The sequence below is a fragment of the Symsagittifera roscoffensis genome, chromosome 2 (assembly GCF_963678635.1).
Source record: "Symsagittifera roscoffensis chromosome 2, txSymRosc1.1, whole genome shotgun sequence".
Taxonomy (NCBI): domain Eukaryota; kingdom Metazoa; phylum Xenacoelomorpha; order Acoela; family Convolutidae; genus Symsagittifera; species Symsagittifera roscoffensis.
Window position 1 is genome coordinate 61,874,003 of NC_087063.1, and position 24,638 is coordinate 61,898,640.

At 38.5% G+C, this 24,638-nt stretch overlaps 3 protein-coding genes across 3 annotated transcripts in view; 2 read left to right on the forward strand and 1 right to left on the reverse strand.

Annotated features, from left to right (window-relative positions):
* LOC134839588 (rab-like protein 6) overlaps positions 1-24,638 on the forward strand; it is a 323,021-nt gene that overhangs the window by 293,721 nt on the left and 4,662 nt on the right. The window contains exons 2-3 of the mRNA XM_063855191.1: positions 14,556-14,658; positions 17,202-17,470. Of these exons, the coding sequence (XP_063711261.1) occupies positions 14,631-14,658; positions 17,202-17,470 (297 nt within the window). The 5' untranslated portion in view covers positions 14,556-14,630. The remainder of the gene's footprint in view (positions 1-14,555; positions 14,659-17,201; positions 17,471-24,638) is intronic.
* Positions 1-24,638, reverse strand: part of LOC134839590 (aquaporin AQPAn.G-like) — a 364,076-nt gene that overhangs the window by 126,931 nt on the left and 212,507 nt on the right. The gene's annotated exons all lie outside the window — the stretch shown is intronic.
* LOC134839589 (uncharacterized) lies at positions 9,367-14,426 on the forward strand. Its single transcript, XM_063855192.1, has 2 exons — positions 9,367-10,243; positions 13,903-14,426. The coding sequence occupies exons 1-2, from the start codon at positions 9,378-9,380 to the stop codon at positions 14,258-14,260; spliced, it is 1,224 nt and encodes a 407-aa protein (XP_063711262.1). The 5' UTR covers positions 9,367-9,377; the 3' UTR covers positions 14,261-14,426.

The following is a 24,638-nucleotide window of genomic DNA, read 5'->3' on the forward strand; positions in this document are numbered from 1 at the left end:
TTCTGTGTTCAATAGCACACTCACACACAGTCCGCTCTGAGTGAGTGAGAAATCTTCTTCCTAAAATAGCCGAGCTTTTACTGTTTGAATTTGGTACCAGACACACCTGTCTGTCATTGCTGAGTTCATTCAAGTTCCTCAATCTAAACGTCGCTACTACGGCTTGGTTCGGTTTTAATCTAACTTTACGATCCAGAAAAATCGGCACCTTGGCCTGGTTAATTAAGATCTTATTAAGGGGTTTCTTTTCATACTTTCTCTCAGGATCCTTGATCCTAATCAACCCGTCATTAAGATCGATCGTGACATCAAAGTTGCGTACGAAATCCCTCCCTAAGATGAATTGATCGGATTCGTCCAAATTCTCCACTACTAGGAAGCTCATCCAGAGATGTCTTCCTCCGAGCTGCAGTGAAATGATCGGGGTTCGTCCAGTCACATAGATCGCTCCCTGATTGGCAGCTGCCAACCTAATGTTTGTCGGTATGAGATCCGACCTCTCGAAACCCATGTCGGTCCAAGTTTTGACTGGCATGACACTAACCACTGCTCCCGTGAATAGCAGTCCCTTTACTGAAAGTTGTCTGCCTTGCACGTCCAGCAGTGTGCGGCCAGATCGGCCTCGCAACCTATGTGCACCGCATCTTGTTCGAGCATGGCGTTGTGTCCGATTCGTCTAACCTTCAGTTCCTCTTGACCAAGGTATATCCGGCCAATCTGATCGTTCGCATCAGTTATGTGAGCTTTTGTGTAGATATTGATGCCATCCACATTCATTAGAATCGGGTATGGGCCATGGAAATCGATGTAATGTCCATCCACTTTCATCAGCCTCGGACCTCCTGTTGTGAGCAGCGCTCGCACTGCCCTGGAGTCCAGTTTGGGATTTTTCTTCTTCAGGTAGTCTGCATAAATGTCCAGGTGGACTAGTGTAATCTCGGATGGTTCACTCAAGTTCTTGACCACCTGGTGCCCTGCGACTGAGATAATGGACATTATTTTTGTCCCCTGCTTCGTCATGCCGAAAGTTCTCCCAGATATAACGTTCAGTTTTAGTCCCTGTTTCCTGGGTTCCTCTTTGTCTTCTATTTTCGTCGTTTCACCCAGAATATTAAAACTTTCCCGAAGATCTTTGCTCTCCAGCTCCGACCTTACCCACTGCTCCACTTCTTTCGTGGCTAGCTCCTGTTTGACATTCTGCAACGCTGTCCTTGCCGCCAGACCGTAATCCACCTTGAGTGGGCTAGCCGACTCTGCCTCCAGGTTCGAGGCTACCACCTCGTCAGGCAGTGTCTTTACCTTCTTAGTCGTAAAGGTGCTCGGTGTCGTCTCCTTTCTCCGAGACTCGGCCTCATTCATCAGACGTGCTCGACTGGCCTTGACACCCGAAAGCGCCTCTTCGTGGCGGGGATGTTTCGCGTCCGCCACTGCATCCCAAAATGGAGTGCAATCCGATTTGAAGTGTCCCTCCAAATTACAGAAGAAACACCTCGGACCATATTTCATGATGAGCCCTCTGACGTACTCTTCGTGATCCTCGTCGGTCGCGTCGACGTCCTCGAGAAAGTAGTCTATTGCTTTCATGTTCTGTTTGTATGCAGAACACGCGGAAACGTGATGGTCCATCGAACCACAATTCGCACACGACCTCCTCTTATCCATGTCATCGCGAGGTTTGTACCAACTGGAGTTCGCACCAGTGTTTGTCCCGCTATAGTTACCATAATTGCTGTAACGGTTTTGCGCCCTCGGTTTTATGAGTAAATACTCGCGTGACTTCATACGCAAATCATCGGGCGTGGGTACCTGGTCAAGTGACAGGGTGAAGTGCGTGGCCAACATCGTCTTCAACTCCTCACTCCTTACTCCGTCCATGAACTTCGAAGCAATCGCCAAGTTTCGCTCGGATTTTCTCTCATCGGGATTGCTTCTCCTCCTAAGCAATTCAAGGTCGTCCAAAAATTTGTCTATGGATTCGTCATCTCTTTGACGCCTCTTTTCGAACTTCACCATAGCCTGGTGCCTTGTACTCCAGAGCCGAAACGATTCAGCAGGATGTCGAATATCTTGCGAGCGCTGTCTCTCTCATTGGATCTTTTCGCCATTACACAACTTAGTGCAGTACCCTCCAGGTTGCTCGTTAGCGCGCTGCACTCTTGTTTCTTGGAGAGACTCTCTTCCTCAAAGTGTAACTTCATCACCTCTATCCAAGTATCAATGCAGCCGTCTGACTCGTCGTTGTATGACTTCGGCTTTTTCAGTGTCGTTCTTGACCTCTCTCCTCTCCCAGTTGACTTCGAGAGTTTGGTGATGAATGTTTCGAGAGATCTGTTCAGAGGCTCAAACATCGAAGCATACATCGTTGTGTCCTGTGAGACTGTAGTCAGATCTGGTACTGAACTGACTTGTGGCACAGTTGGCAACCTTGTCTCCGGGGTAGCATCTGCCTCCGGCGGGACTGGATTCGTCCAGCCAGGCCTCGACGGGGCTGCCCTTGGCCGCTCCTTGTTACTAGGTTCGTAGTTCGTTCTCGAGCTTTGCTGGGCTCTGGCATTGCTGCCCGTACCATTTCCATCATTTGCATGGCGTGAGCGCTCCCTTGGGTTGGAACGCTCCTGTCAATTGCTCCCATTCAGGATCGCGTCAAGCTTCCGCATTATTAAGTCAGACTTGGCATCTAACCTTTTCTCCAGTCATCGTGTGGGCGTAGGTACTATCATGATCGTTCAACAATCGCTCGATCTCCCTCGTCATCCTAGCCTCTCTTTCGTATGACTCCTTGTTTGCCTGTGCCAGGCTCTCCGCCAGGCATTGATCGGTGTTGCGAATCAACTGAGCCTGATCAACCCTCGCCTTCGACTTCACGTGCGTTAGTTCATCCCTCAGATTCTCTTGACCTTGGTGAGCTCTCTCATCAACCTGATCTATTCTCTTAGTCATGTCCCGCCTCAGTTCATCCAGACCATTCATCACGCCAGCGAACATGTCACTTATATCGCCAGTGGCCCCAAACGACGGGGTTAGTCCCAAAGAAGATGAGGTCAACTGCGGCTGCAGCCTGGTGCTTGATGACGCACCGCCTTTTTGCTTGCTCATCGACGTCATCAATCTGTCGAACGTTGATGACGCTCCCATCGTTATCCCATCTGACATGGGCCTGGTCGGCGAGGCGGACGACGCCATCCTGCTCATGTCGTTCCTTGGGCACGGTGTGAAGTTCACATCCGGACGGGTTATCTTCGGGTAGTCATAACTGGAAGTTAAACCTTCAGTTCGTAATGACGCCATGCGCTCATCATCGTACAAAGACTTCCAGCTCTTCTTGGCCTTCGAACCCGGTTGTTCTTCACTCGGGCTTATACTCGACATCATCGCGTTGTTGCTCTGATTGGCCAGAGATGAGTGGGTATTAGCTGAATGTGAATTTTCTCTCCTCCACCTATGACTCTTGGTCTCCGATTTGGACATTCCCTTGAATAACACTTCCTCTCGCGGCTCGACCTCGGAACGTTCCGAGGTCTCCTCCGTCCTCTCAACTTCCTCCCGCTCGAGGTCCTCGCTCGGCTCAAAGTCGGGTCGAATAAGCGTCCGTTCTCCTTCGTCAAAGGGGTCAACAAGCGTCTCGCTCGCGGGTCCGGCCTCGGCGCTCCGCCCTTGATCGCCATCGAGGTTTTTCTCGCTCCTTAGTTTCATTTTGCTCACTGAAAGATCAGGTTGACCTTTAGTCGATTCGGTTTCGGCAAACACGTCGGAGGCGCTGCTAAACGAGGACTGGCTACGCCTAGTTTTAAATTTTCGCGTGCTGCCCTTGCTCAGCCTAGCAATCTTAGTAGTCGATCCTAACGAGTCCCTGCGCTGCATACTTTGTGACAAATAACAATATTCTTATTATTTAATGGCGATGCACACGTACCGCAACAAGTTCAAGTTAAATTACTTAACGCTGCCTCTTCAATCTCGTAGGTATCAAAAATGTCTCTTAGACTTCTCAATTACAATCTTAGCGATTCAGCTAAAGTTACACATAGGGCCTGCTCAGTATTGATATAATGCTAACTCAACCCTGTTGTATAGTATAACAGTATCACAAAGTTTTCACAAGATATAATCAACACACAAAACACAATCGATAATCAGATAAGAATATCCTTTAGGTGACAGCGACCTCTCGTCAGTATCAATTTATCGCCACACAACTTATCAAGTCACTGCTTTGTTAAAATCAAACAATCTTTGGTAAAAAGTAGTGATGATTCAGAAACAGATCAATAAAACTTAGTCTTAAAGAAAAAGACTTCCCTCAATCGGAACGATCCGAAAGAACGAAGCCCAGGACACATTCTTCTCAAGTGGGTGTGTATTTGCCTAATACACCCACCGAGGTCTTCTTTTAGGTGTCCTGCGACTGCCCGAGCTGTCCTACTAAGTAGCTCAAGGCAACCTTTGACCGAAAAGTTCTATAGTCTAAGAAAAAGCTCTCCCACACACGGACTGCTCCAAGTGCACGAGAGTAGGGAACAACTTTTCTTCTCAAGTGAGTGTGTATTTGCCTAATGGACTCACCGAGGTATTTCTTTATTTGTTCCCGGATTGCCCGAACTTTCCCATTAAGTAGCTCAAGGCAACCGCACAACCAAAATCACAATAAAAAAAAAATTGTTCGGGTATTTCTGATACACCCGATCTAGAATCCAAAGTTGATCACGAATTTCCGGGTCAAAATGGGCTCCTATGATCCTAATAAGCACGCCTAATATCCTAATATGATATTTATTAAATGGATATTTCCCGTCTCCCAAATTGCCACAGAAGGTTTCCTCAAGTTTCTAACAAGGAGGGTTGCTAAGAAGTTCATGTCACTCCGGAGGGTTGTTCGGAGGGTTGTTAAGACACTTAGCCTACCTCGGAGGGTTACTTCGGAGGGTACCTTAATCATCCAAGTTACTTCGGAGGGTCTCCTTAAATTTACTAAGGAGGGTCAATAAGATGCTTAATATGCTCCGGAGGGTTACTTCGGAGGGTACCTCCAAAATTTTCAAATTTCTGAACCTCACTTAGAAGGGCCTTCAATTAATTTCAGGAAGCGTCAAAACAAACTAAATTTTCTATGGGGGGCAGTTTTAACTTTTTTGGATGATATCGTGGAAATTTTCCACTAAGGAGGGTTGCTAAGGGGTTTAGCTGACTCCGGAGGGTTACTTCGGAGGGTTCCCCAAAAATCAAGAAAAAAGGTTATGTTACCGCGATAAAGTCTCCAAAAGCGGTCCACCTGACTTAAAACTAGGTTGGCTGACACGGTCAACCTTCGCAGTTGGATAAAAAGGTGTTTTGATAAAATTTTCTGCCGCTCGGAGGGTTACCTGTGATTTGGACCCTCCGAACCAACAAATTCTGAAAAATTTTTCTTTTCCGAGATTATCAACCCAAAAACGATTGCGGTCCGGAAAATTGGTTCAAAACGTCGACTTATGGTACCAAAATTATCCCGATCGTTTGGCTAGTCTTTGAGAAATTGCCAAAAACGTGTTTGTCCAAATGGGCGTTTTTCACCACCTATGTAGGTTCTGAGAAACTTTTTCCGCAAATCCTATTGAAAGTGCCTAAAAATAATTGAAACCCGCGTAGTAGCCCTGTACGGCACTGGAATCATGCAAAAAACCGGACCAAAATTGGTTTGGGACAAACATTTGGCTAATAACTATCAAATTTGGACCCTCCGATTCCTTCCTTTTCCAATCCTTAAGTCGTTAGCTCTATCCACGGAGCTAATCGGAGGGTTACTCAAGAATCTTTCGGGCAGCCGAGCACGTTATGCTAGCACGCTCCTAATACAAAAAATTTTATTGCTCTCACTCTAAAAACTCAAAAACTCGATCCCCAAAACAGATTGACAAAATTCAGAAAATTACCGAAATTTTGACCGAAAAATTTTGGTTTTATCCAGCTTTTACTGAGTCTTTTCTCACGCGGTTTCTTTAGTTAGGGGGATCGAACTACGTAGCCACTCCCTATATAAAAGCTTTTTGCTGTTCGGAAAAGCTCGGATATCCAAAAATTTGGGGGTCTATAGTTTGTCAAAAATCAGTAATTTTCGACAAAATTTGGGTGTTTCTTGGGTCTAAATAGGAGATAAGTAATATATAAAAAGGACAATAATCTTTTAGCAGTCGTTAATGAATATTACTATTTCCTCCTTTGCACCAAAAAACCCGAATTAAGACCCTTAACTCGGAAATTTGTAATCGATGGAGGGTACAATCGGACCGCGCCAATCGTGCCCCCACCACTTAAGTTTTGATGAAATAGAACCCCAATGATACCAAAATTGTTTCAACGATACCCAACAGTCGTTGTGGATGTTGTCCCCGATGTCCTTGTTGAGTGTGGAACACGTCGGTCAGCTTGCCACTCAACCCTCCGGCCACCGGCAAAATCACCACTAACGTGCTTAAATACTCAAATTACACTTAAGAGAGGGTATCCAACCCTTCACCAAAACAAACAATCTTTCTATCAGAAACGATAAAAATCAATCTGAAACAACAACAAATAGGAAGGTCAGATCACATCTCGTCCGGAAATAAAATATAAACTGTCAATTTATGTTTTTTACTGTTTTTGGTCTTTTTTGGTTTTTTTACTGTTTTTTGTACTTTTTTGTTTTCAAATAAATTTATTTTTGACTTTTTCTTGTTTATACACTATTTTTGTTTGGTTTTACGCTTTCTCTTTAATTGTTTTCGGTCCTGGGACCTCGGGACAAGCGGGCTCTAGATTTCCCACCTAACCCTCCGGCCCCCGGAATTTTCGGTGTTAACTAAGTTAAAAAGCTAAACAATACTAGACGGAGGGTACGCACCTTCCCCCTAGTACAATAACGGTCATTAAGGTCTCTAACTTGGGCATACGCCCGGAGCGGAGGGTTCGTCGCTGAAACGCTTGCTGATCATGATGGTCTCATGCCTTTAACAGGCCCACCCAGGAGCGCCATAAAAACGTCTATGTAACATTCGCCCAAATACTACACAGCGACGGAGCGTAGAAAAAGTACCTATTAACGACTGGCAGGCGTCAGTTACCTTGTTCTATTCGTTTTTACCAGTCTCGACCTTGCCAGTTGATTTTCTGGTCTGTTTAGGGCTAAGTAAAAAGTTACTATTTTTAGGCCATCAGTCAAACGACTTTTGATCAGCTTTCGTTTACATGCGAACACAACCACATAGATGGGTCTCGGATCCTCAGACTACGTGATTGCCATTAAAAACACGGCTCGAACAACCTATTTTAATATGTTTTTGTGTGACAGTTCTATATTAAATCCATTGGAGATGGATTGACCCTTTCCTCTTTCTAGCTACTCATATTCTAAAATATTAAATTATACCGGTGTTAATTCAAAGTTTCACGACATGCAAGTAGCTACAAAGTCAGTGTTATATAGTCCCTTCACATAAAACAGTCTCTGGGGGACCAAGCCTCCGCTCCCGTAATCTTCCTGAGATAACGCTGTTATCTCTCCCAATTTGTGGCACGGGAGGGTTCCGTGGAATATTCCTTCCCCACTAAAGCTTCCTTTTCCACTAATATCCACTGCTAAGAGTCTTATCGTGTGATGTTGCCACGATAAGAGGCTTCGTATTTCTCGTCTCTTGTGCGACCGTTTTCCACACTATTTGTCGTTGTTCTGTTTTTTCGTCCTTTTCAGTCAAAATGGCCGTCTTTTTGTATTTCTCAAGAAATATTCACTCTTCGATCGAAAATTTTAAAATTAAAAATTCTACAATATTCCTACCCTCCTTCGCAATACTTTTTCGTTACTAAGGCCTTTATTCGTTTTCTTTCATGTCGCCGGAAGGCTGCGCTGTGCCAATCTGGCAGAATGGCACAATTTCAGGGCGAATGTTACAAGATGATTATTTTTATCTACTGAACAAAAACAATAGTAATACAATAAATAAGTAGTAGCCCTGTTTTTAGGAGTGACGTCGTGGTCAGGGGATACTGAGACCCAGCCATGAGCTCACTATTTTTGCATCTAATTAAGTTAATTAGAGCGTTCTGATCGAAGCCGGAAACAGTAACGTTTTTGTCGACCTGATGTTAGAAAGACCACCAAAAGAACTGGCTTTGGCAGAGACGGTGAAAAGTATGTATAGCTGTGTTTAGACGCTGGCCAGTCGATTTAGAACCTAGCTTTATTTCCCGTCGATATGTACGGGCGAATGTTACACCTGTTTTTAGGAGTGACCTCGTGGTCTGGGGATACTGAGACCCAGCCATGAGCTCACTATTTCTCTATGTAATTAGGTTAATTAGAGCGTTCTGATCGAAGCCGGAAACAGTAACGTTTTTTGTCGACCCGATGTTAGAAAGACCACCAAAAGAACTGGCTTTGGCAGAGACGGTGAAAAGCATCTAGAGCTGTGTTTAGACGCTAGCCAGTCGTTTTAGAGCCTAGCTTTTTCCGTCGATATGTACTTCCGGGCGAATGTTACACAGTCCCAAGCGTCCTCGTGAATCTTGGGTGATACGCGTGGTTGAGGTATGTGTGGAGCTTTCGCAGTAGCAGGGACTGGGTGTGTCGTGGACAAGTGATGCCCAAGCATGACAGCTCCGGCGCTATCGGACATCGCGGGGATAGTGTAGGTGCATCCGTCAATGTAGCACCCTACTTCGGTCATCCTTGTTGCTTTTGTTGTTCTTGAAGAGAAATACCAAGCAAAAGCAGGCAATTTGTCAAAACATCAATCCGTTTAACACAATGTTAATTCTGAAACGACAAAAAGACTTGACAATTAGTTAGCACAAGTTACTAATACATTACATAAAACAGATTACGTAACAAGGGTCCTTCTACTCCAACAGTTGGCATCGCTGAAAGGAACATTGAGCTTGGTGTGCAAGCTGCCTTCAAAAATTACAAATTGTGTCATAATTAAGCCGAGTTCGCAGATGATATACATTTCAGCTATGCCTGGGAGCCGATAAAAACGTCTCATTAATGCTTATGCAATGTAGCTTACTCACTCACTGAGTCATTGCATTTGAAGCAGCCGTTCACTCAAGTCACATACTAGGTTTGAAAAATAGGCCCTATAACCATTGGCTTAAGAGTCAGGTACCTTATCTCTTGTGATTTTGTACCTCAATTAGTCGGAGCCAGTTCTCGGTTCACTTATGACATGGAACTTTGGGATCGTTACAACATAAAGGCTACTAGCAAAATACCCCCTCACCCAACTTTTCATTGTGATACAAATGAGTGTTTGTCAAATGGAAATTCACCAGCGTTGGTTTCGACCTGTCCAACCTGTGCACGGACCCGAGTTTGAAAGAAGGGTCTTCAGTCATAAAATATAGTAGTTTTTTAGGTCGAAATGTTATCAGACGAACAATCGTCTGAGCCAAGACAGAGGAATAGTACAGAAATTGAGTTTTCGTCTATTGCAAATGAAATTAATGACCGCTCGTTGGATGATGAAGATATGACAATTCAAAATATAAACCAATCCAAGCATCAAGATGATTTGAATTCTGGATCCAATCACTACGAAGAAACTTCAGAAGAAACAAACATGTCACCCCGGCTTCAGGGAAAAGTGTCCCCCGAGCTTAAATCGGATTCAACAGACCATCAAAATTGTGTCTCTATTATTCAGGCTCATGGCAGAGATATACTGCATGAAATAGATTCACCAACGAACTCTTCCGAAAAATCGGAAAGTCAGTCACAGTACATCGAAACGAAACCAGTAATACAACCAATTACATTGGAAGTACAAGTTAAGAATCCTATAGTTAGCCACGAAGTTCATGCTACTCAGCAGAAAGGCGACTCTGATGAAGTTCTTAATACCAGAGCACCAGACGAATCATTCGAAACGGCTGAAATACCCGTTGCACTAAAATTGAGCGCTACTAATTTCGACCAATTTAGTTCTGGGAGAGTTGAAAATAATGGTCATTTGGAAATCACTGAACACAAATTGCTTTCTACGCAAACTGAGATGATAAATGGCCCCGAAGTACCCGAAAATGGCTCCATTGAGCAGTTAAATAACGTCGACCATGAGACTGGAGAGGAATGTGCTGCAAACAGGGAAAGCGCGGAGAAAGGAATCAGCAATAATTCAGAAGTCAGCTGCAAACTTGAGAATAGTATCTCAGAATTCACAGAATCGATAGGATACGTCGCTGAAAACATTGATAGATTGATCCAAGAAAGTCAAAGCACTTCAGAAAGGTACAGATAATCCCTTTCAGATAATAAATATCAAGGTTTCAGATATATATAGTCATCTCAGCTTGTAGGTGACGTCCCATATAGTATACCTGCCATACATATTTACGTATTTCAAATCAGAATTTCTGTATTTCAAATCTTTTACGTATTTCGAAATCAGAGTGCGACTTATTGCAATTCAGAGTTCGACCGCAACGAAAATTTGTTTGGAAAACTCGCACTGAGGTACCTTAAGCGTTTGTTTGTAGATACTTGAGGTGGTCTTAGAAGGAGAAGTTTTCGCGTGGGGGGGGGGGGGGGCTCATCATTGGCTTTCTGAACTATGTGAGGGTGAATGTGCTCTAAAAGCGTTTTAAATTTCTGGTTTACAAAAACTCTAAGCTGGCTAAAAATCGTTTATGGGGTTGGACTCGTTTGCCCCACTGAAAATATGTTGGAAATCCTCTTTGTGGGTCTAATGTTTGGGCGTTATTTTTTTTGGGGGGGGGTAGGGGGATATCGAGTGAGGTAAAATGCGATGGGCTTCAACAACGTACGCTTTCAGAGTGAATTGAGATGCGAATAGTTAATGGTGCTTTCTCACATTAAGTAATTTGCACTCTGAGTGAAGTTGATCAATGTGGATCTATTAAGTGCGCTCGGTCACCATCCGAAAAACTGCATTTTTCACTGCTTGCAGTTTACTATCGGAAGTATCACTGAACGCATAGGTGCAGACTGGACAGGCGTGACCAATAATCGGTCTTGTTAGATTTGTTTAAGAACTTATCAGAGTCTCTTTCGACTGGCCCCATATTGGGTCCCACAGTACCTTCAGAACCGCATGGCTTTTCTTGCACATTGAATGCAGTGTTCGGAGAAATTAAGAGCTGGGACGAAAGAGACACCCAGATTTTAAGTTGCTTATGCACTGGTAAAAGCGAGACTCATTGTTACTTTGGGGTCAAGATTAAGTTCTTCATTGTGTGAAATGCTGAGACAGACTGATTATTTGGTGGAAGAATAATTAAGTAAAATACATCTAAAAGAATTTTTTACAACTCGACAAGTTCTTTTTTAAGTTTAGTAAAATCGTTTTTTATGTCGCGCGATAGGAAATCGGTTCAAGTCATCGGCGGAAGGCTGAAGATATACTTTTGGTTGGATTCGGGTGCATATTGATGTAGACAAGTCGTCTCTGAGTTGCGTCTTGGCGTGTCGGCAACTTAGATGCTCTGCTAGACACCTTGTAGAGATTCCGGGAAGACTAGTGACATGTAGCTTTTCCAATAGAGTATGGTGGCTGACCATGTCAATAGCTTCAGAAAGATATAGAGTACAGTCTTGGTAGGTACAGTCCTTTCAGGGAGTCGCTGTTTATTTAATCCATTGCTTAATAGATTGAGTAGACAAGCCTGTCTGTAGTTCGCGAGAGTAGGGGTCGTAAACCATGCCGATGAGCTGCTTTTCAGAGGAGTTTGGATAAAGTTGGATGAATTAATTTTTCCTAGATGGTATATCATTGGCTGCCTCGATGAGTAAAGTGGCTTATTTAAACTTGTTTAACAGTATTCTTCTGTTTTGCTGCTACACTTTGTCCAATTTTTGGACTCTCAGTTTACAAAAATTGCACGTAAAACGTTAAGTGAATGCACGTTTTCTGGCTATTGTTTGCTGGAAAGTGTGCAATTTCTCTTCTTTCTTTTTCACTCCTTCAAATTAGTCTGTGGAGGACTATTTGACCCATATTTTTGTGAGGGGAAATTTGACCCATGTTTTTGATTTTTTCGTTTTCTCGAAAACTACCCCTCTCAAATCTGAGTTTTTGGTTTCAATGAAAATAACTAATTTATAAAAGCTCCTTGCATATGCGGCCACGCCCAATTTTTTTACACATTAAGTTATGGCCATCGGAAATGTCAAATTTTTTGACTTTTCTCGAAAACTAACCTCTGAAATTTGATATTGTGGGTTCAGTGGAGATAACGGGCCTTTAGCGACCACTCAGAAACTTTTTTACACAAAAAGTTTTTTTCTCGGAAAAGTCAAATTTTTTGACGGGTTTTCAAAGTTTTTTGTTTTTCGCTGAGATTTTGGGTTCGATAGAAATTACAGATTGCGTCAAACCCTTCTGCATAAGCAGCCACGCTCTATTTTTATTCAAAACAGAACGCTATGATCCTCGGAAATGTCAAATTTTTGATTTGTTGACCGTCTTTTTAGACTTCTTTTGCGAACTATCCTGCCAATTTTTATATCATAAGCTGAAACGAAAGCGCTTGCTCTGGAAAGCCTATCTTGATAATTGGCTATGCCCCGATTTGGTTAAGAAAAAAGTTATGACCTCCAAACAAGTCTAAGCTTTGAACCTTTTTGACTTAACACGAATACTACCGGGCCAGTTCTCAGGTTTTTACCAATCGACAAACAGTTTAGGGAATTTTCTCTGCTCAAAGGGTCCCAAACTTCCTTTTGCAGATAAAAGTTATGGATTTTGGAAAGTCTTCTGAGCGTTTTCTAGAAGTTTTGCGTTTTCAAAAATTTTTTTGATTTTTCAAATTTTACTCCATCAAATCTGAGATGAAAAGTTCAATTGAAAAGACCGGTTGTGATAATTGTTCTTGCAGAAGCGGCGACTTCTTAATATTTTGTAAGACAACTTTTATCTATTTGGTAAAAATTGATAAGCCCATGGAGTGGAAGCCACTTAGTATTTAGTTGTTTTATAAATATTCGATGAAAAATAGCTGTTTTTTGGCAGCCATTTTTGTTTGAATTAAGATGCTCAGTTTGCTTTGCGGCTTCATGATGTGTTTTGAATCGTATCATTTCCTATTTTTTTCGAATATCAAACAGCCGTAATTCTATCTTTAAGTTAGCGGGTTTGAAATTTAGATCTGGGACCTTGTTTTTTTCAATGCGTAATAATTTTGATTTTTCTGGGAAATTTTGAAGTCCGACTATTTTTTGCTGTCGGCTTATTTTTTGTCAGCTCAATTTCCAATTTATGGGATTTTTTCTGATTCAAACTAGATTTGTTATAATTGAAAGTTGTTCTGTTTCGTGAAAGTTTACGAGCGATCACTTAAATTCTTTTTTGTTTGTTTTTTTTGCCTAAATTATATCAGCTTAGTCACCATATAATGAGTCGTTTCAAGAGTAACACTAAGTTTTTACGTTTAACGTAACAGCTCAATTTTTTTTGACAATTTTTTAATGGCCGAACCAAGTGATCTCTTATTTTATTGCTGTAGAAACTTGGGAGATTTTTACTCGCCCTAAATTTGAAAGTTTAAATGACTTCCGTTATAAATAAGAAGCACATAATGGCGTTTACGTAATGAATTACAATGACTTTTCAGGTTTCTTTGCGTTTTGTTTCCATTGGAGGGTTAGAACGAAACTCTTTTGTTGACGAACATTGAAATTTATTGTTATGACGCAAGCCTACCTATCAAAGGTAGTGACTTTTTTACGGTCATTGTTTCAAATTGGTTGTGGGTTTCCACAAGCAGTTAATCTTTCCACAAGGTTTGTCATGTTTTAGATCTTAAAATTGAATTAGAAAATGTCTATATAACCCAAAACTAACACTATTGGGTTGTCAAATCATCAAATCAGCACTCATTATTTAATTGATATGCCAGCTTACGTGGTCAATAAGTGTTTTTGTGTTTCAGTCATCCTTTGCCACAGAAGAAAGTGAGTTTAAAAAAGGTGGAAAAAGCGCTGATTGATCCACAATGTGTGAAAGATGTGAGCAAGTCATGTGAAAAAATCGTAGCTGCTGTTTTTGCGCTGCTTGAAGTTCTGCAGAAACAACTCCATGAAATGAGTGCTCTTACAATTGGCTACGTACAAGTTCACAGAGATATCGGGTTCAAGGTCACCGAAAGTGTGGACGACCTTCTACGTGCTCTTTTCTCGCTCATATCAAAAATAGAACAGATCGACTTGAAAATGACTCCGGTTTATGAACTCAGGGACCAGACTAAACGCCTAAGAACATCGTTAGAACAACTTGACAAATTGTTCTAATATGGAAGACCAGGCCTTATATCCAGCTAAATTATATCATGTTCCTTTCGCTGATCTATATAATTCTTATTTAATTAGATAGAAATTTCTTAGTTCTAAAATTTAGATGATAAACTGTCTATTTTGTAATACTGACCTAACTTGGTTCAAATGTTAATTTAGCGTTCATGAGCGATGTACTATTACAAAATTTTGATTCTGCATCCAGATTTGAAACCATAGGCTTCGTAAAAACTGCTGTTTTGTTTTGAATTTATGAATGGTAAGTCGACACTCTAGAAGCCCAGTTTTTTTCAGAATGATGATAGAAAATGGTTTTTGAGGAGTCTGGAACTATCCAAATTGGATATACAACACTCGCCTCATAGCCATGATTGGGAAGCTAAAGAAAATAGTCGGTGAGTCGGAAATTGTCACGAAGTTTGTTTTTGATAGAGGAGTAGACTGAAGTGCTGAGCTGATTTTGTGCCCAAACTAATTTTGGAAAACTGAAATTAGCTTCACTCTTGCAAATATTCAATTTTAAAAATCCAATTCGTCAAACATTTAAACCGCAAATATTCAATTTTAAAAATCCAATTCGTCAAACATTTAAACCAATCGAAGAGCAAGAAGAATTATTTGAATCAAATCATAGATAAGCAAAGAACAAACAAGGATCAATTGAAAGACCGCCTACTTCCCTGTGAGCTTTCATACTCCTGTAGCGTCTTTTTTACTTGATATTCCTCTGTCTACGTTCTTCGAAAAAGTCTGTGGAGCACTATTTGACCCATATTTTTGTGGGGGTAAATTTGACCCATGTTTTTGATTTTTTCGTTTTCTTGAAAACTACCCCTCTCAAATCTGAGTTTCTGGTTTTAATGAATATAACTAATTTATAAAAGTTCCTTGCATATGCGGCCACGCCCAATTTTTTTACACATCAAGTTATGGCCATCGGAAATGTCAAATTTTTGGCTTTTCTCGAAAACTAACCTCTGAAATTTGCTATTGTGGGTTCAGTGGAGATAACGGGCAGCGAGAAGGTCCCTTTAGCGGCCACTCAGAAAGTTTTTTTTACAGAAAGTTATTTTTCTCGGAAAAGTCAAATTTTAGATTTTTTGACCGTTTTAAAAATGTTTTGAAAACTTCCCTGCCATATTTGAAATTTGGCTTCAATTCAAAGAACGGGTTGTGGGAAACTCATTTGTTCCTGCGACTAAGCCCAAATTTTTCTGACACCAAATTTGTGGCTCTCGGAAAAGTCAAATTTTAGATTTTTTGACGGGTTTTCAAAGTTTTTCGTTTTTCGCAACTACCCTCCCAAATCTGAGATTTTGGGTTCAATCGAAATTAAAGATTGCGTGAATCCCTTCTGCATAAGCAGCCACGCTCTATTGTTGTTCAAAACAACGCTATGATCCTTGGAAATGTCAATCTTTTGATTTGTTGACCGTTTTTTTTTAGACTTTTCTTGCTAACTATCCTGCCAATTTTGATATCATAAGCTGAAACGAAAGAGCATGTTCTGGAAAGCCTACCTTGATAATTGGCTATGCCCCGATTTGGTTAAGAAAAAAGTTATGACCTCCAAACAAGTCTAAGTTTTGAAACTTTTTGACTCAACGCGAATACTACCGGGCCAGTTCTCAGGTTTTTACCAATCGACAAACAGTTTAGGGATTTTTCACTGCTCAAAGGGCCCCAAACTTCCTTTTGCAGATAAAAGTTATGGGTTTTGGAAAGTCTTCTGAGCGTTTTCTAGAAGTTTTGCGTTTTTAAGAAACTTTTTGATTGTTCTCGAAAGCAAACCATAATTTTGAGACTTAATCTGAAAAAAAATATTCGATGAAAAATAGCTACTTTATGGCAGCCATTTTTGTTTCAATAAAGATGCTCAGTTTGCTTTGCGGCTTCATGATGTGTTTTTAATCGTATCATTTCATTTTTTTCGAACATCAAGCAGCCGTAATTCTATCTTAAAGTTAGCGGGTTTGAAATCATTCGTAATGCTGATGTGCTACTGAAATGCTTAATTTCTTAAAAATTCTAATTTAACTACTGGCTACTAGTAACTACTGATAAATGCTATATCTATAATTTTTTAGTTTTGATATAAATCTGTTGCTGATGATTTTTGGGTTTCATGGTTGTCGCTCTGAAGTTAACGAGTAATTTATACCACGTTGCGTACATAACAAATCAACCATTCTTGGATCTTATGTGGGCAGTTCTTGCAAGTTCAATAAGATTTTGCCGAAAGATTTCGAATGATTTTCAGGTTTTTGGCTGTCGGCTTATTTACCCAATTTTTTTCGTGTAATATTTTTGAGATCTAGAAGACTCTGGAATCAAATTTTCAAATGTTCAATATCAACCCTCACTTGACTTCTAATTATTGAAAATCAACTTGAATGAAATTAAACACGTACATTTTTTTGGTTTTTTTTTCTCTTACGTTTTTTAGTTTTTCTAGTTTCTTCTTCAATGTTAACGTCGATCGAAGCCTTTTTGTCTATTTCTTGAGCGTCACGATGTTTTCATTCTATGCTTGTTGAATCGAGAGTTTCTTTTTTGTATTCGTTTTGGCTTAAATGGGTTGTGCTTATGTTACTTTGACTTTTCTATATTTTGAGCTGTTGGAAGGGAAAATAGATTGTTATACTTAACAGCTCGAATTTGTCGTTTTTTTGGCTCAAGAGTCGTCTGCCCAAATATTGTGAGCTTAGATGCCACTCAATAAATGATTTTGATTGCTTATTCAACGGTGGTGATGGGTTTTTAATCCGATTTCAAAATAATTTCTTCGCATTAGTGATTTCCTTCTAATTTTCTGTCTGCTAGCTTACATTGCTTAGTTTGTGCTGTATCCGAAGTGTTGCGAAGAACCGCATATCCTTCGTGTTACATTTCGGACAATATTTTTCTTTGCGTTGGCATTCTTGTTTTTTTTTCAAAGGAACCGATGGGGATGGAGTGGGTGGAGGTGCACTTGCGGGTATCCCATCGGGCGTGAAGGTCATGGGCGCACATCTGCAGAGGAAGTTCGCCCGGGGAGTTCAGTACAACATGAAGGTCATCATCAAAGGAGAACGCAATACTGGAAAGAGCACTTTACTGTATAGGTTGCAGGGATACAAGTTCGTGTCAGACTACAACCAAACTGAGGAGATTCAAGTGGCTGTTATACATTGGACAGCTGCCACTAGTGCAACTGAAGTTGTCAAGGTCAGTCTGCAATACTTTGACTCATTAGTCTCGAGTATTTAAGTTGAAATCTGGAGATACTCGCAGTAGAAGTATAAGAACCTAAAGTATTTAGTACAAAACTGGAGCTCTTCATGAAGATCTGAAAAGATTCTGTTTTTGTCTCTTGCTACCTTTTTCTTGAGTGGAAATTTTCTTAACCAAAAAAAATTGCTAAGATTTCAAAAGTATCTTACAATCAGAAAATAAACTTATTCAGGATCTGTTCCTATAAACAACTTTGTTTTCTGCTCATAAGTGCGACCTATTGAAACATAGTAGTTTTATGTCCTAAAATTTTAGCGATGTAAAAATGCCATTTTAGGTTTTTTTAAATAATCAACTGCTTCGGTTTCATATACATACTCGCTTTAGTAGTATATTGGTCACAAATGCGCCTTTAGAATCAGTTAAGGGTTGGACGGCCAAAAGTGTTGTAAAATGGGAACAAAAGGGCAGTTCGGGGTAATGAAGAGAAGATTTCTTGAAGGGCGTTCTCCTAACTCCTTATCTGAAGCACATTGATGCCCCAAATCTGGTCATTTAGCAAAAAGTAGAAGATCAGAAAATAGGCAAATACTTGATTAACCAATCAGAATCGAGATAAGAAACCAAACTTAATAATTAATTTTTTCTTGCGTGCATTGGTTTCACTTATCTCGATGGATTGGTCAATACTTTTATTTGTCTAGTTTTTGACAAGTATGAAATAAAGTTTGCCTATTTTTGACTACGCTGACACAGTTTTCGCGTGTGTTGTTATCATCTCGTACAAGGTTATACCCGTACAATTTATCTATTATTGAACCTTTTTTCCGCAACATTTTGTCCGAGGAAGCAAACCAATTACAGGGCAATTCGTTCTTTTTTGGTCCCCAGCAGTTGAAAAATTCTATCATTGAGTGCCTTCTTGGTATTGAGGAACTAGTGTCTGAATACTTGCCTCAGTTTCACACTTTTGGTCAAAATGGGTCTAGGACAACAAGTCTACGGGACTTCTGGCCGAAATTTGAACCTCAGTACTTCGAACGCTCATTTTTCATCTGTTTAATGTTATTTTTCAAAAATTGGGCAAGTTAGTCGATTATAAGTTTTATTCAGGATACTGCATCTCTTGGAAATAACATCCGTTTGTTAAATCAATCGGTACTTGAAAGGCATAAATTTTACACGCGAAATCCCTTTCATCAATGCGAAAATCCCTAAATTTCAGTTTAAGGCTCAAAATTGATTAAAAAACCAATAACTGCAAAAAAAAGATCGTAAAATTAATCGCATTTTGTGGCTTCATGAAAATGTTTGACTGAAATCTTGTCGGCTTCATGTCCGGCACACGGTCAAAATTTGACAACTATTGCGGTAATTGTTTGATTATGGAAGAATTAAATTAGCAGCATTGCTCAAAATTCTGTTTTATAAACATTGTCCAATTTGCTTGTCTAATTCCTAGGGGTTTAGGAAATTAGACAAGCCAACTAGACGATCCGAAGGTCTGAATTTAGACGGTAACTTTTAGCTGAGTAAACACTGAGTAAACACCGCTGTCCAATCGCAATTCAGGTTATCAATGTCACAGTTGTATAATTAATACATTGCAAAAATGTGCTTAACTTTTTCGATTAAACGTTTTGATTATACAAGTAAAGCGTAGTGTATTATAACGAAGATGTTTTTTTCTATCCTAAGTCGCAAATAAAAGTGCTCATCTGGTGGCGTTTTTGTTATATTTCAATTTAATCATAATTAAGCGTATTTAAGCATAGGCAATATAATAGCATGTGTTGTTGCGTTGTTTTTGGCTAGTGTTTGTTAGGTCCTGTTTGAAAAACAGATATAATGAAAATGTATGGGATTTTTTGCTATTAATTTTTGCGACGCTTTTAAAAAGTTAATTCTCAGTGTTTGCGACGAGAATTTCAGCGTTAATTCTCAGCGTTTGTGACGTAAAAATTTAATTCTCAGCGTTTGCGACGCTTTCAAAAAGTTAATTCTCAGAGTTATCATCTAAATTCAGTTATTTTACAATCGTCTGATTTGCTTGTCGTCTAATTATCCAGGCCTCGAAAATGTATCAGAAAAAGGACAAAAATATAACATGACAAAAATATGAAATATAAAAAGAGTATTAACTTTCAGCATCTTGACCTAAGTGATTGGGCATTCTAGCTATTTGCGCTGGCACTGAGTACGCACACTCAGGTACCACAAATAATCAATGGATTGGGTCGAGTGATGCATCTTATTAAACCCCTTTAGTTCGTGATTTGAACTACAAAAAACAGTTCAACAGGTTATCCCATCTTATATATTAACTGAAAGCCTTAATGCGCTATGGACGCAACGTTTTAAATTTTTTTTATCGAGCACAACGCTTAAAAATTATTCAGAGGAAGATGAACTCGATCCATCTTCAAGGCTAGACAGTACCAGCCTAATTTTTGTCCAAAATTTTGTGTTTACAGATTCATTTCAGTCTGAAACGAATCCACTAAAAATGGCAACTTCCATGCTAAGAATGAATTTTTTGCGAACCGATTCGGTCCATGAAATAAACAGAAATATTTCAGCGTTTCATAGCATGAAAACAAGCTTGCTTAGAAAAACTGAAACTTTTCGCGAGCCGATTCAGCCCACGGAATAACTTGAAAAATTTCAAAGATTCATAGCTTGAATAGCTTGCTTAGAAAAACTTGAATTTTTGCGAAGAAAATCAGTCATGAATTATCTTGAAAATGTTTCAAAGTTTAATGGCTTATGTAACTTACTAAGAACTTACTGAGTCGCTCTTTGAAACAACGTGAATTTGTTCAAAGTTTTAGTGCTTTAAAAGCTTGCCTAGAAAAAATTTACTTTTTTCGCGAATTGATTTCCATGCTAAGAAAGAAACTTTTTTTTTGAACCCAATTGGTCCATAAAATAAACTGAAATATTTCAACGTTTAATAGCCTAAATAGCTTGCTCAAGAAAACAAATACATTGTGCGAACTGTTTCAGTCTATGCAATAGCTTGAAATAACATAAAATTTCATAGCTTCAAAAGCTTGCTTAAAAATTTTAAAAACTTTTCGCGAACAAATTTTATTCACAAAATACAGTCTGAAACGAATCCGCTAAAAATGGCAACTTCCATGCTAAGAATGAATTTTTTGCGAACCGATTCGGTCCATGAAATAAACAGAAATATTTCAGCGTTTCATAGCATGAAAACAAGCTTGCTTAGAAAAACTGAAACTTTTCGCGAGCCGATTCAGCCCACGGAATAACTTGAATTTTTGCGAAGAAAATCAGTCATGAATTATCTTGAAAATGTTTCAAAGTTTAATGGCTTATGTAACTTACTAAGAACTTACTGAGTCGCTCTTTGAAACAACGTGAATTTGTTCAAAGTTTTAGTGCTTTAAAAGCTTGCCTAGAAAAAATTTACTTTTTTCGCGAATTGATTTCCATGCTAAGAAAGAAACTTTTTTTTGAACCCAATTGGTCCATAAAATAAACTGAAATATTTCAACGTTTAATAGCCTAAATAGCTTGCTCAAGAAAACTAATACATTGTGCGAACTGTTTCAGTCTATGCAATAGCTTGAAATAACATAAAATTTCATAGCTTCAAAAGCTTGCTTAAAAATTTTAAAAACTTTTCGCGAACAAATTTTATTCACAAAATACAGTCTGAAACGAATCCGCTAAAAATGGCAACTTCCATGCTAAGAATGAATTTTTTGCGAACCGATTCGGTCCATGAAATAAACTGAAATATTTCAGCGTTTCATAGCATGAAAACAAGCTTGCTTAGAAAAACTGCAACTTTTCGCGAGCCGATTCAGCCCACGGAATAACTTGAAAAATTTCAAAGATTCATAGCTTGAATAGCTTGCTTAGAAAAACTTGAATTTTTGCGAAGAAAATCAGTCATGAATTATCTTGAAAATGTTTCAAAGTTTAATGGCTTATGTAACTTACTAAGAACTTACTGAGTCGCTCTTTGAAACAACGTGAATTTGTTCAAAGTTTTAGTGCTTTAAAAGCTTGCCTAGAAAAAATTTACTTTTTTCGCGAATTGATTTCCATGCTAAGAAAGAAACTTTTTTTTGAACCCAATTGCTCCATAAAATAAACTGAAATATTTCAACGTTTAATAGCCTAAATAGCTTGCTCAAGAAAACTAATACTTTGTGCGAACTGTTTCAGTCTATGCAATAGCTTGAAATAACATAAAATTTCATAGCTTCAAAAGCTTGCTTAAAAATTTTAAAAACTTTTCGCGAACAAATTTTATTCACAAAATACAGTCTGAAACGAATCCGCTAAAAATGGCAACTTCCATGCTAAGAATGAATTTTTTGCGAACCGATTCGGTCCATGAAATAAACTGAAATATTTCAGCGTTTCATAGCATGAAAACAAGCTTGCTTAGAAAAACTGAAACTTTTCGCGAGCCGATTCAGCCCACGGAATAACTTGAAAAATTTCAAAGATTCATAGCTTGAATAGCTTGCTTAGAAAAACTTGAATTTTTGCGAAGAAAATCAGTCATGAATTATCTTGAAAATGTTTCAAAGTTTAATGGCTTATGTAACTTACTAAGAACTTACTGAGTCGCTCTTTGAAACAACGTGAATTTGTTCAAAGTTTTAGTGCTTTAAAAGCTTGCCTAGAAAAAATTTACTTTTTTCGCGAATTGATTTCCATGCTAAGAAAGAAACTTTTTTTTGAACCCAATTGGTCCATAGAATAAACTGAAATATTTCAACGTTTAATAGCCTAAATAGCTTGCTTAAAAAAACTGATACATTGTGCGAACTGTTTCAGTCTATGCAATAGCTTGAAATAACATAAAATTTCATAGCTTTAAAAGCTTGCTTACAAATTTTTAAAACTTTCCGCGAACAAGTTTAATCCACAAAATACCATGAAATATTTCAGAGTTTCAAAGCTTGAATAGCTTGCTTAGAAAAACTTGCATATTGCGCGAATCGTTTCAGTCTATGCAATAGCTTGAAATAATATAAATTTTCATAGCTTTTAAAGCTTGCTCAGATAATTTTAACACTTTTCGCGAACCGATTTAATCCACATTGAAACTTTTCCAACTCGATGTTTCATAGCATGAAAAGTTTCATAGCATCAATAGCTTGCTTAGAAATTTTGAAGCTTTTGGTGAACTGATTTAGTCTATGAAATAACTTGAAACTTTTCAAATTTTCGTAGCTTTAAAAGCTTGCTTAGAATAATTTAAAATGCTCTCAAACCTATTCTGTCTTTGAATTATTTTGGAAAGTTTTCAAAGTTGTGTAGCTTGATTAGATTTTTTTTCGTGAACCGATTCATTTCATCAAAAATCATAAAATATGTCAAAGTTTCATAGCTAAAATAGTTTTCATAGAAACACTTATTCATTTCGCCATCCGATTCGCTTCATGAAATGAGTTGAAATATTTCAATGTTTCATAGCTTAAATAGCTTGCTTTGGAAGACTTCAACTGTTGGCAAAACGATTCGATCTATGAAACAGCTTGGATTTTTTAGAAAAACTAATTTCTAAGAACGAACTCGAACAAAAAACAATTTTTCATAGCTACAATAGCTTGGTTAAGTAAAACTTCAATTTTTTTTGAACTGCCTTGCTCTATGAAACATTTTACTCCAAAGTTTCATCGCGCGTGTAGTTTGCTTAGAAAACTTAAATTATGCAAAATATTTCGGTCTAAAGAAATCGAATTATTTCAATTGCTTATAGCTTCAATAACTTGCTGCAGTAAAATGTTAGTGTTTTTGCTATTCGATTAACTTCATGAAATAATTTGAATTACTTTGAAGTTGAATAACTTGAATTATTTTGAATTTCATAAGCTAAATAGCCGCTAAAAAACCTATTTTTTGCCAATTATTTGGCTCCTTGCGATGATTTGAAAAATTTTCAAAAGTTGCCTTGCTTGAATACCATAGGAAATTCATTTTTCGCAAAATGATTCGATATAAGAAACAATTTGAAATTTTTTCAAAGTTTCATGGCTTTAATAACTTGCATAGAAAAACTTGTTTTTCTGCGAAATGATTCGGTTCATAAAATAACTTGAAACATTTCAGTTTCATAGCTGGATTAGCTTGAAAAACGTTAACTTTTCAAAAACTAAATAGTTCTTTGAAATAAGTCGAAGTTTTTCATTGGTTGAATGAATTCAAAAGAAAAAACCTCTTTTTTTTGCTATCCGATTTTTTGCATAAAAACTTAGAAAAACTTGAAACAATTCAAATTTTGATAGCTTGCTTAGAAACACTTAATATTGTTCAAGATGGAAACAGTCGATGAAATAGCTTGAAATGTTTCATAGCCTGAATAGTTTGCTTAAAAAACTTAATCTTGTTCAAGATAAAAACAGTCGATGAAAAAGCTTGCATTTTTTCATAGCTTGAATAGCTTGCTCAAGAAAACATAAGCTTTGGTCGAACTGATTCGTTCTAAGAAATAAGTTGAAGCCTTTCAAAGCTTAAGCCAAATAGCTAGCCCAGCAATACTTGTTTTTTTTTGTTGCTAATCACTTTGATCTATGAAATCTATTAAACTTGTCTTAGTTCCATCGCTTGATTGGCTCCAAAAGAAAAACGTGAAGTTAACTTCAGATTCATAGCTTGAATAGCTTGCTTAGAAAATTTGGAAATTTTCTAATTTAGTCTGTGGAAGTACTTGAAACATTTCAAGGTTTTTTTGTTTGAATGGTGCTATAAGTAAAATTCACTTCTTTGCTATTCGATTGCTTTTATAAGATAACTTGAAAAAAAGTTCAGAACTTGAATAGCTTAAGAAAACGTTTTGCTCACTGATTGCTCTATTAAACAATCTTTAAGTTTTCCTTGCTTGAATAGCTTGCATGGAAAACTTCAGTTCTTTTCAAATTGATTAGCTCTAACAAACAAATTGAATTGTTTCACTCTCATAGCTTGCTTAGACAAATTTTAATTTTTTGCAAAGCGATTCAGTCTATAAAATTTTAGTTTAATTAAAAGTTCGACTTTTCGCGGATCGATTCGTTCTAAGAAATAATTTGAAACTATTCAAATTTTCGTCGCTTAAATGGTTTTTTAATATAAAGTTATTTTTTGCCATCCAATTTGTTTTATTGCAAAGTTTCTTAGCTTAAAAAGCTTGCTT

What these genes read in the sequence shown, in the direction of transcription:
- LOC134839589 (XM_063855192.1), top strand. Translation starts at nt 9,378, where the DNA reads ATGTTATCAGACGAACAATCGTCTGAGCCAAGACAGAGGAATAGTACA. An exon ending in AGTCAAAGCACTTCAGAAAG is followed by an intron (nt 10,244 to 13,902) that starts GTACAGATAATC and finishes TTTGTGTTTCAG; the next exon opens with TCATCCTTTGCCACAGAAGA.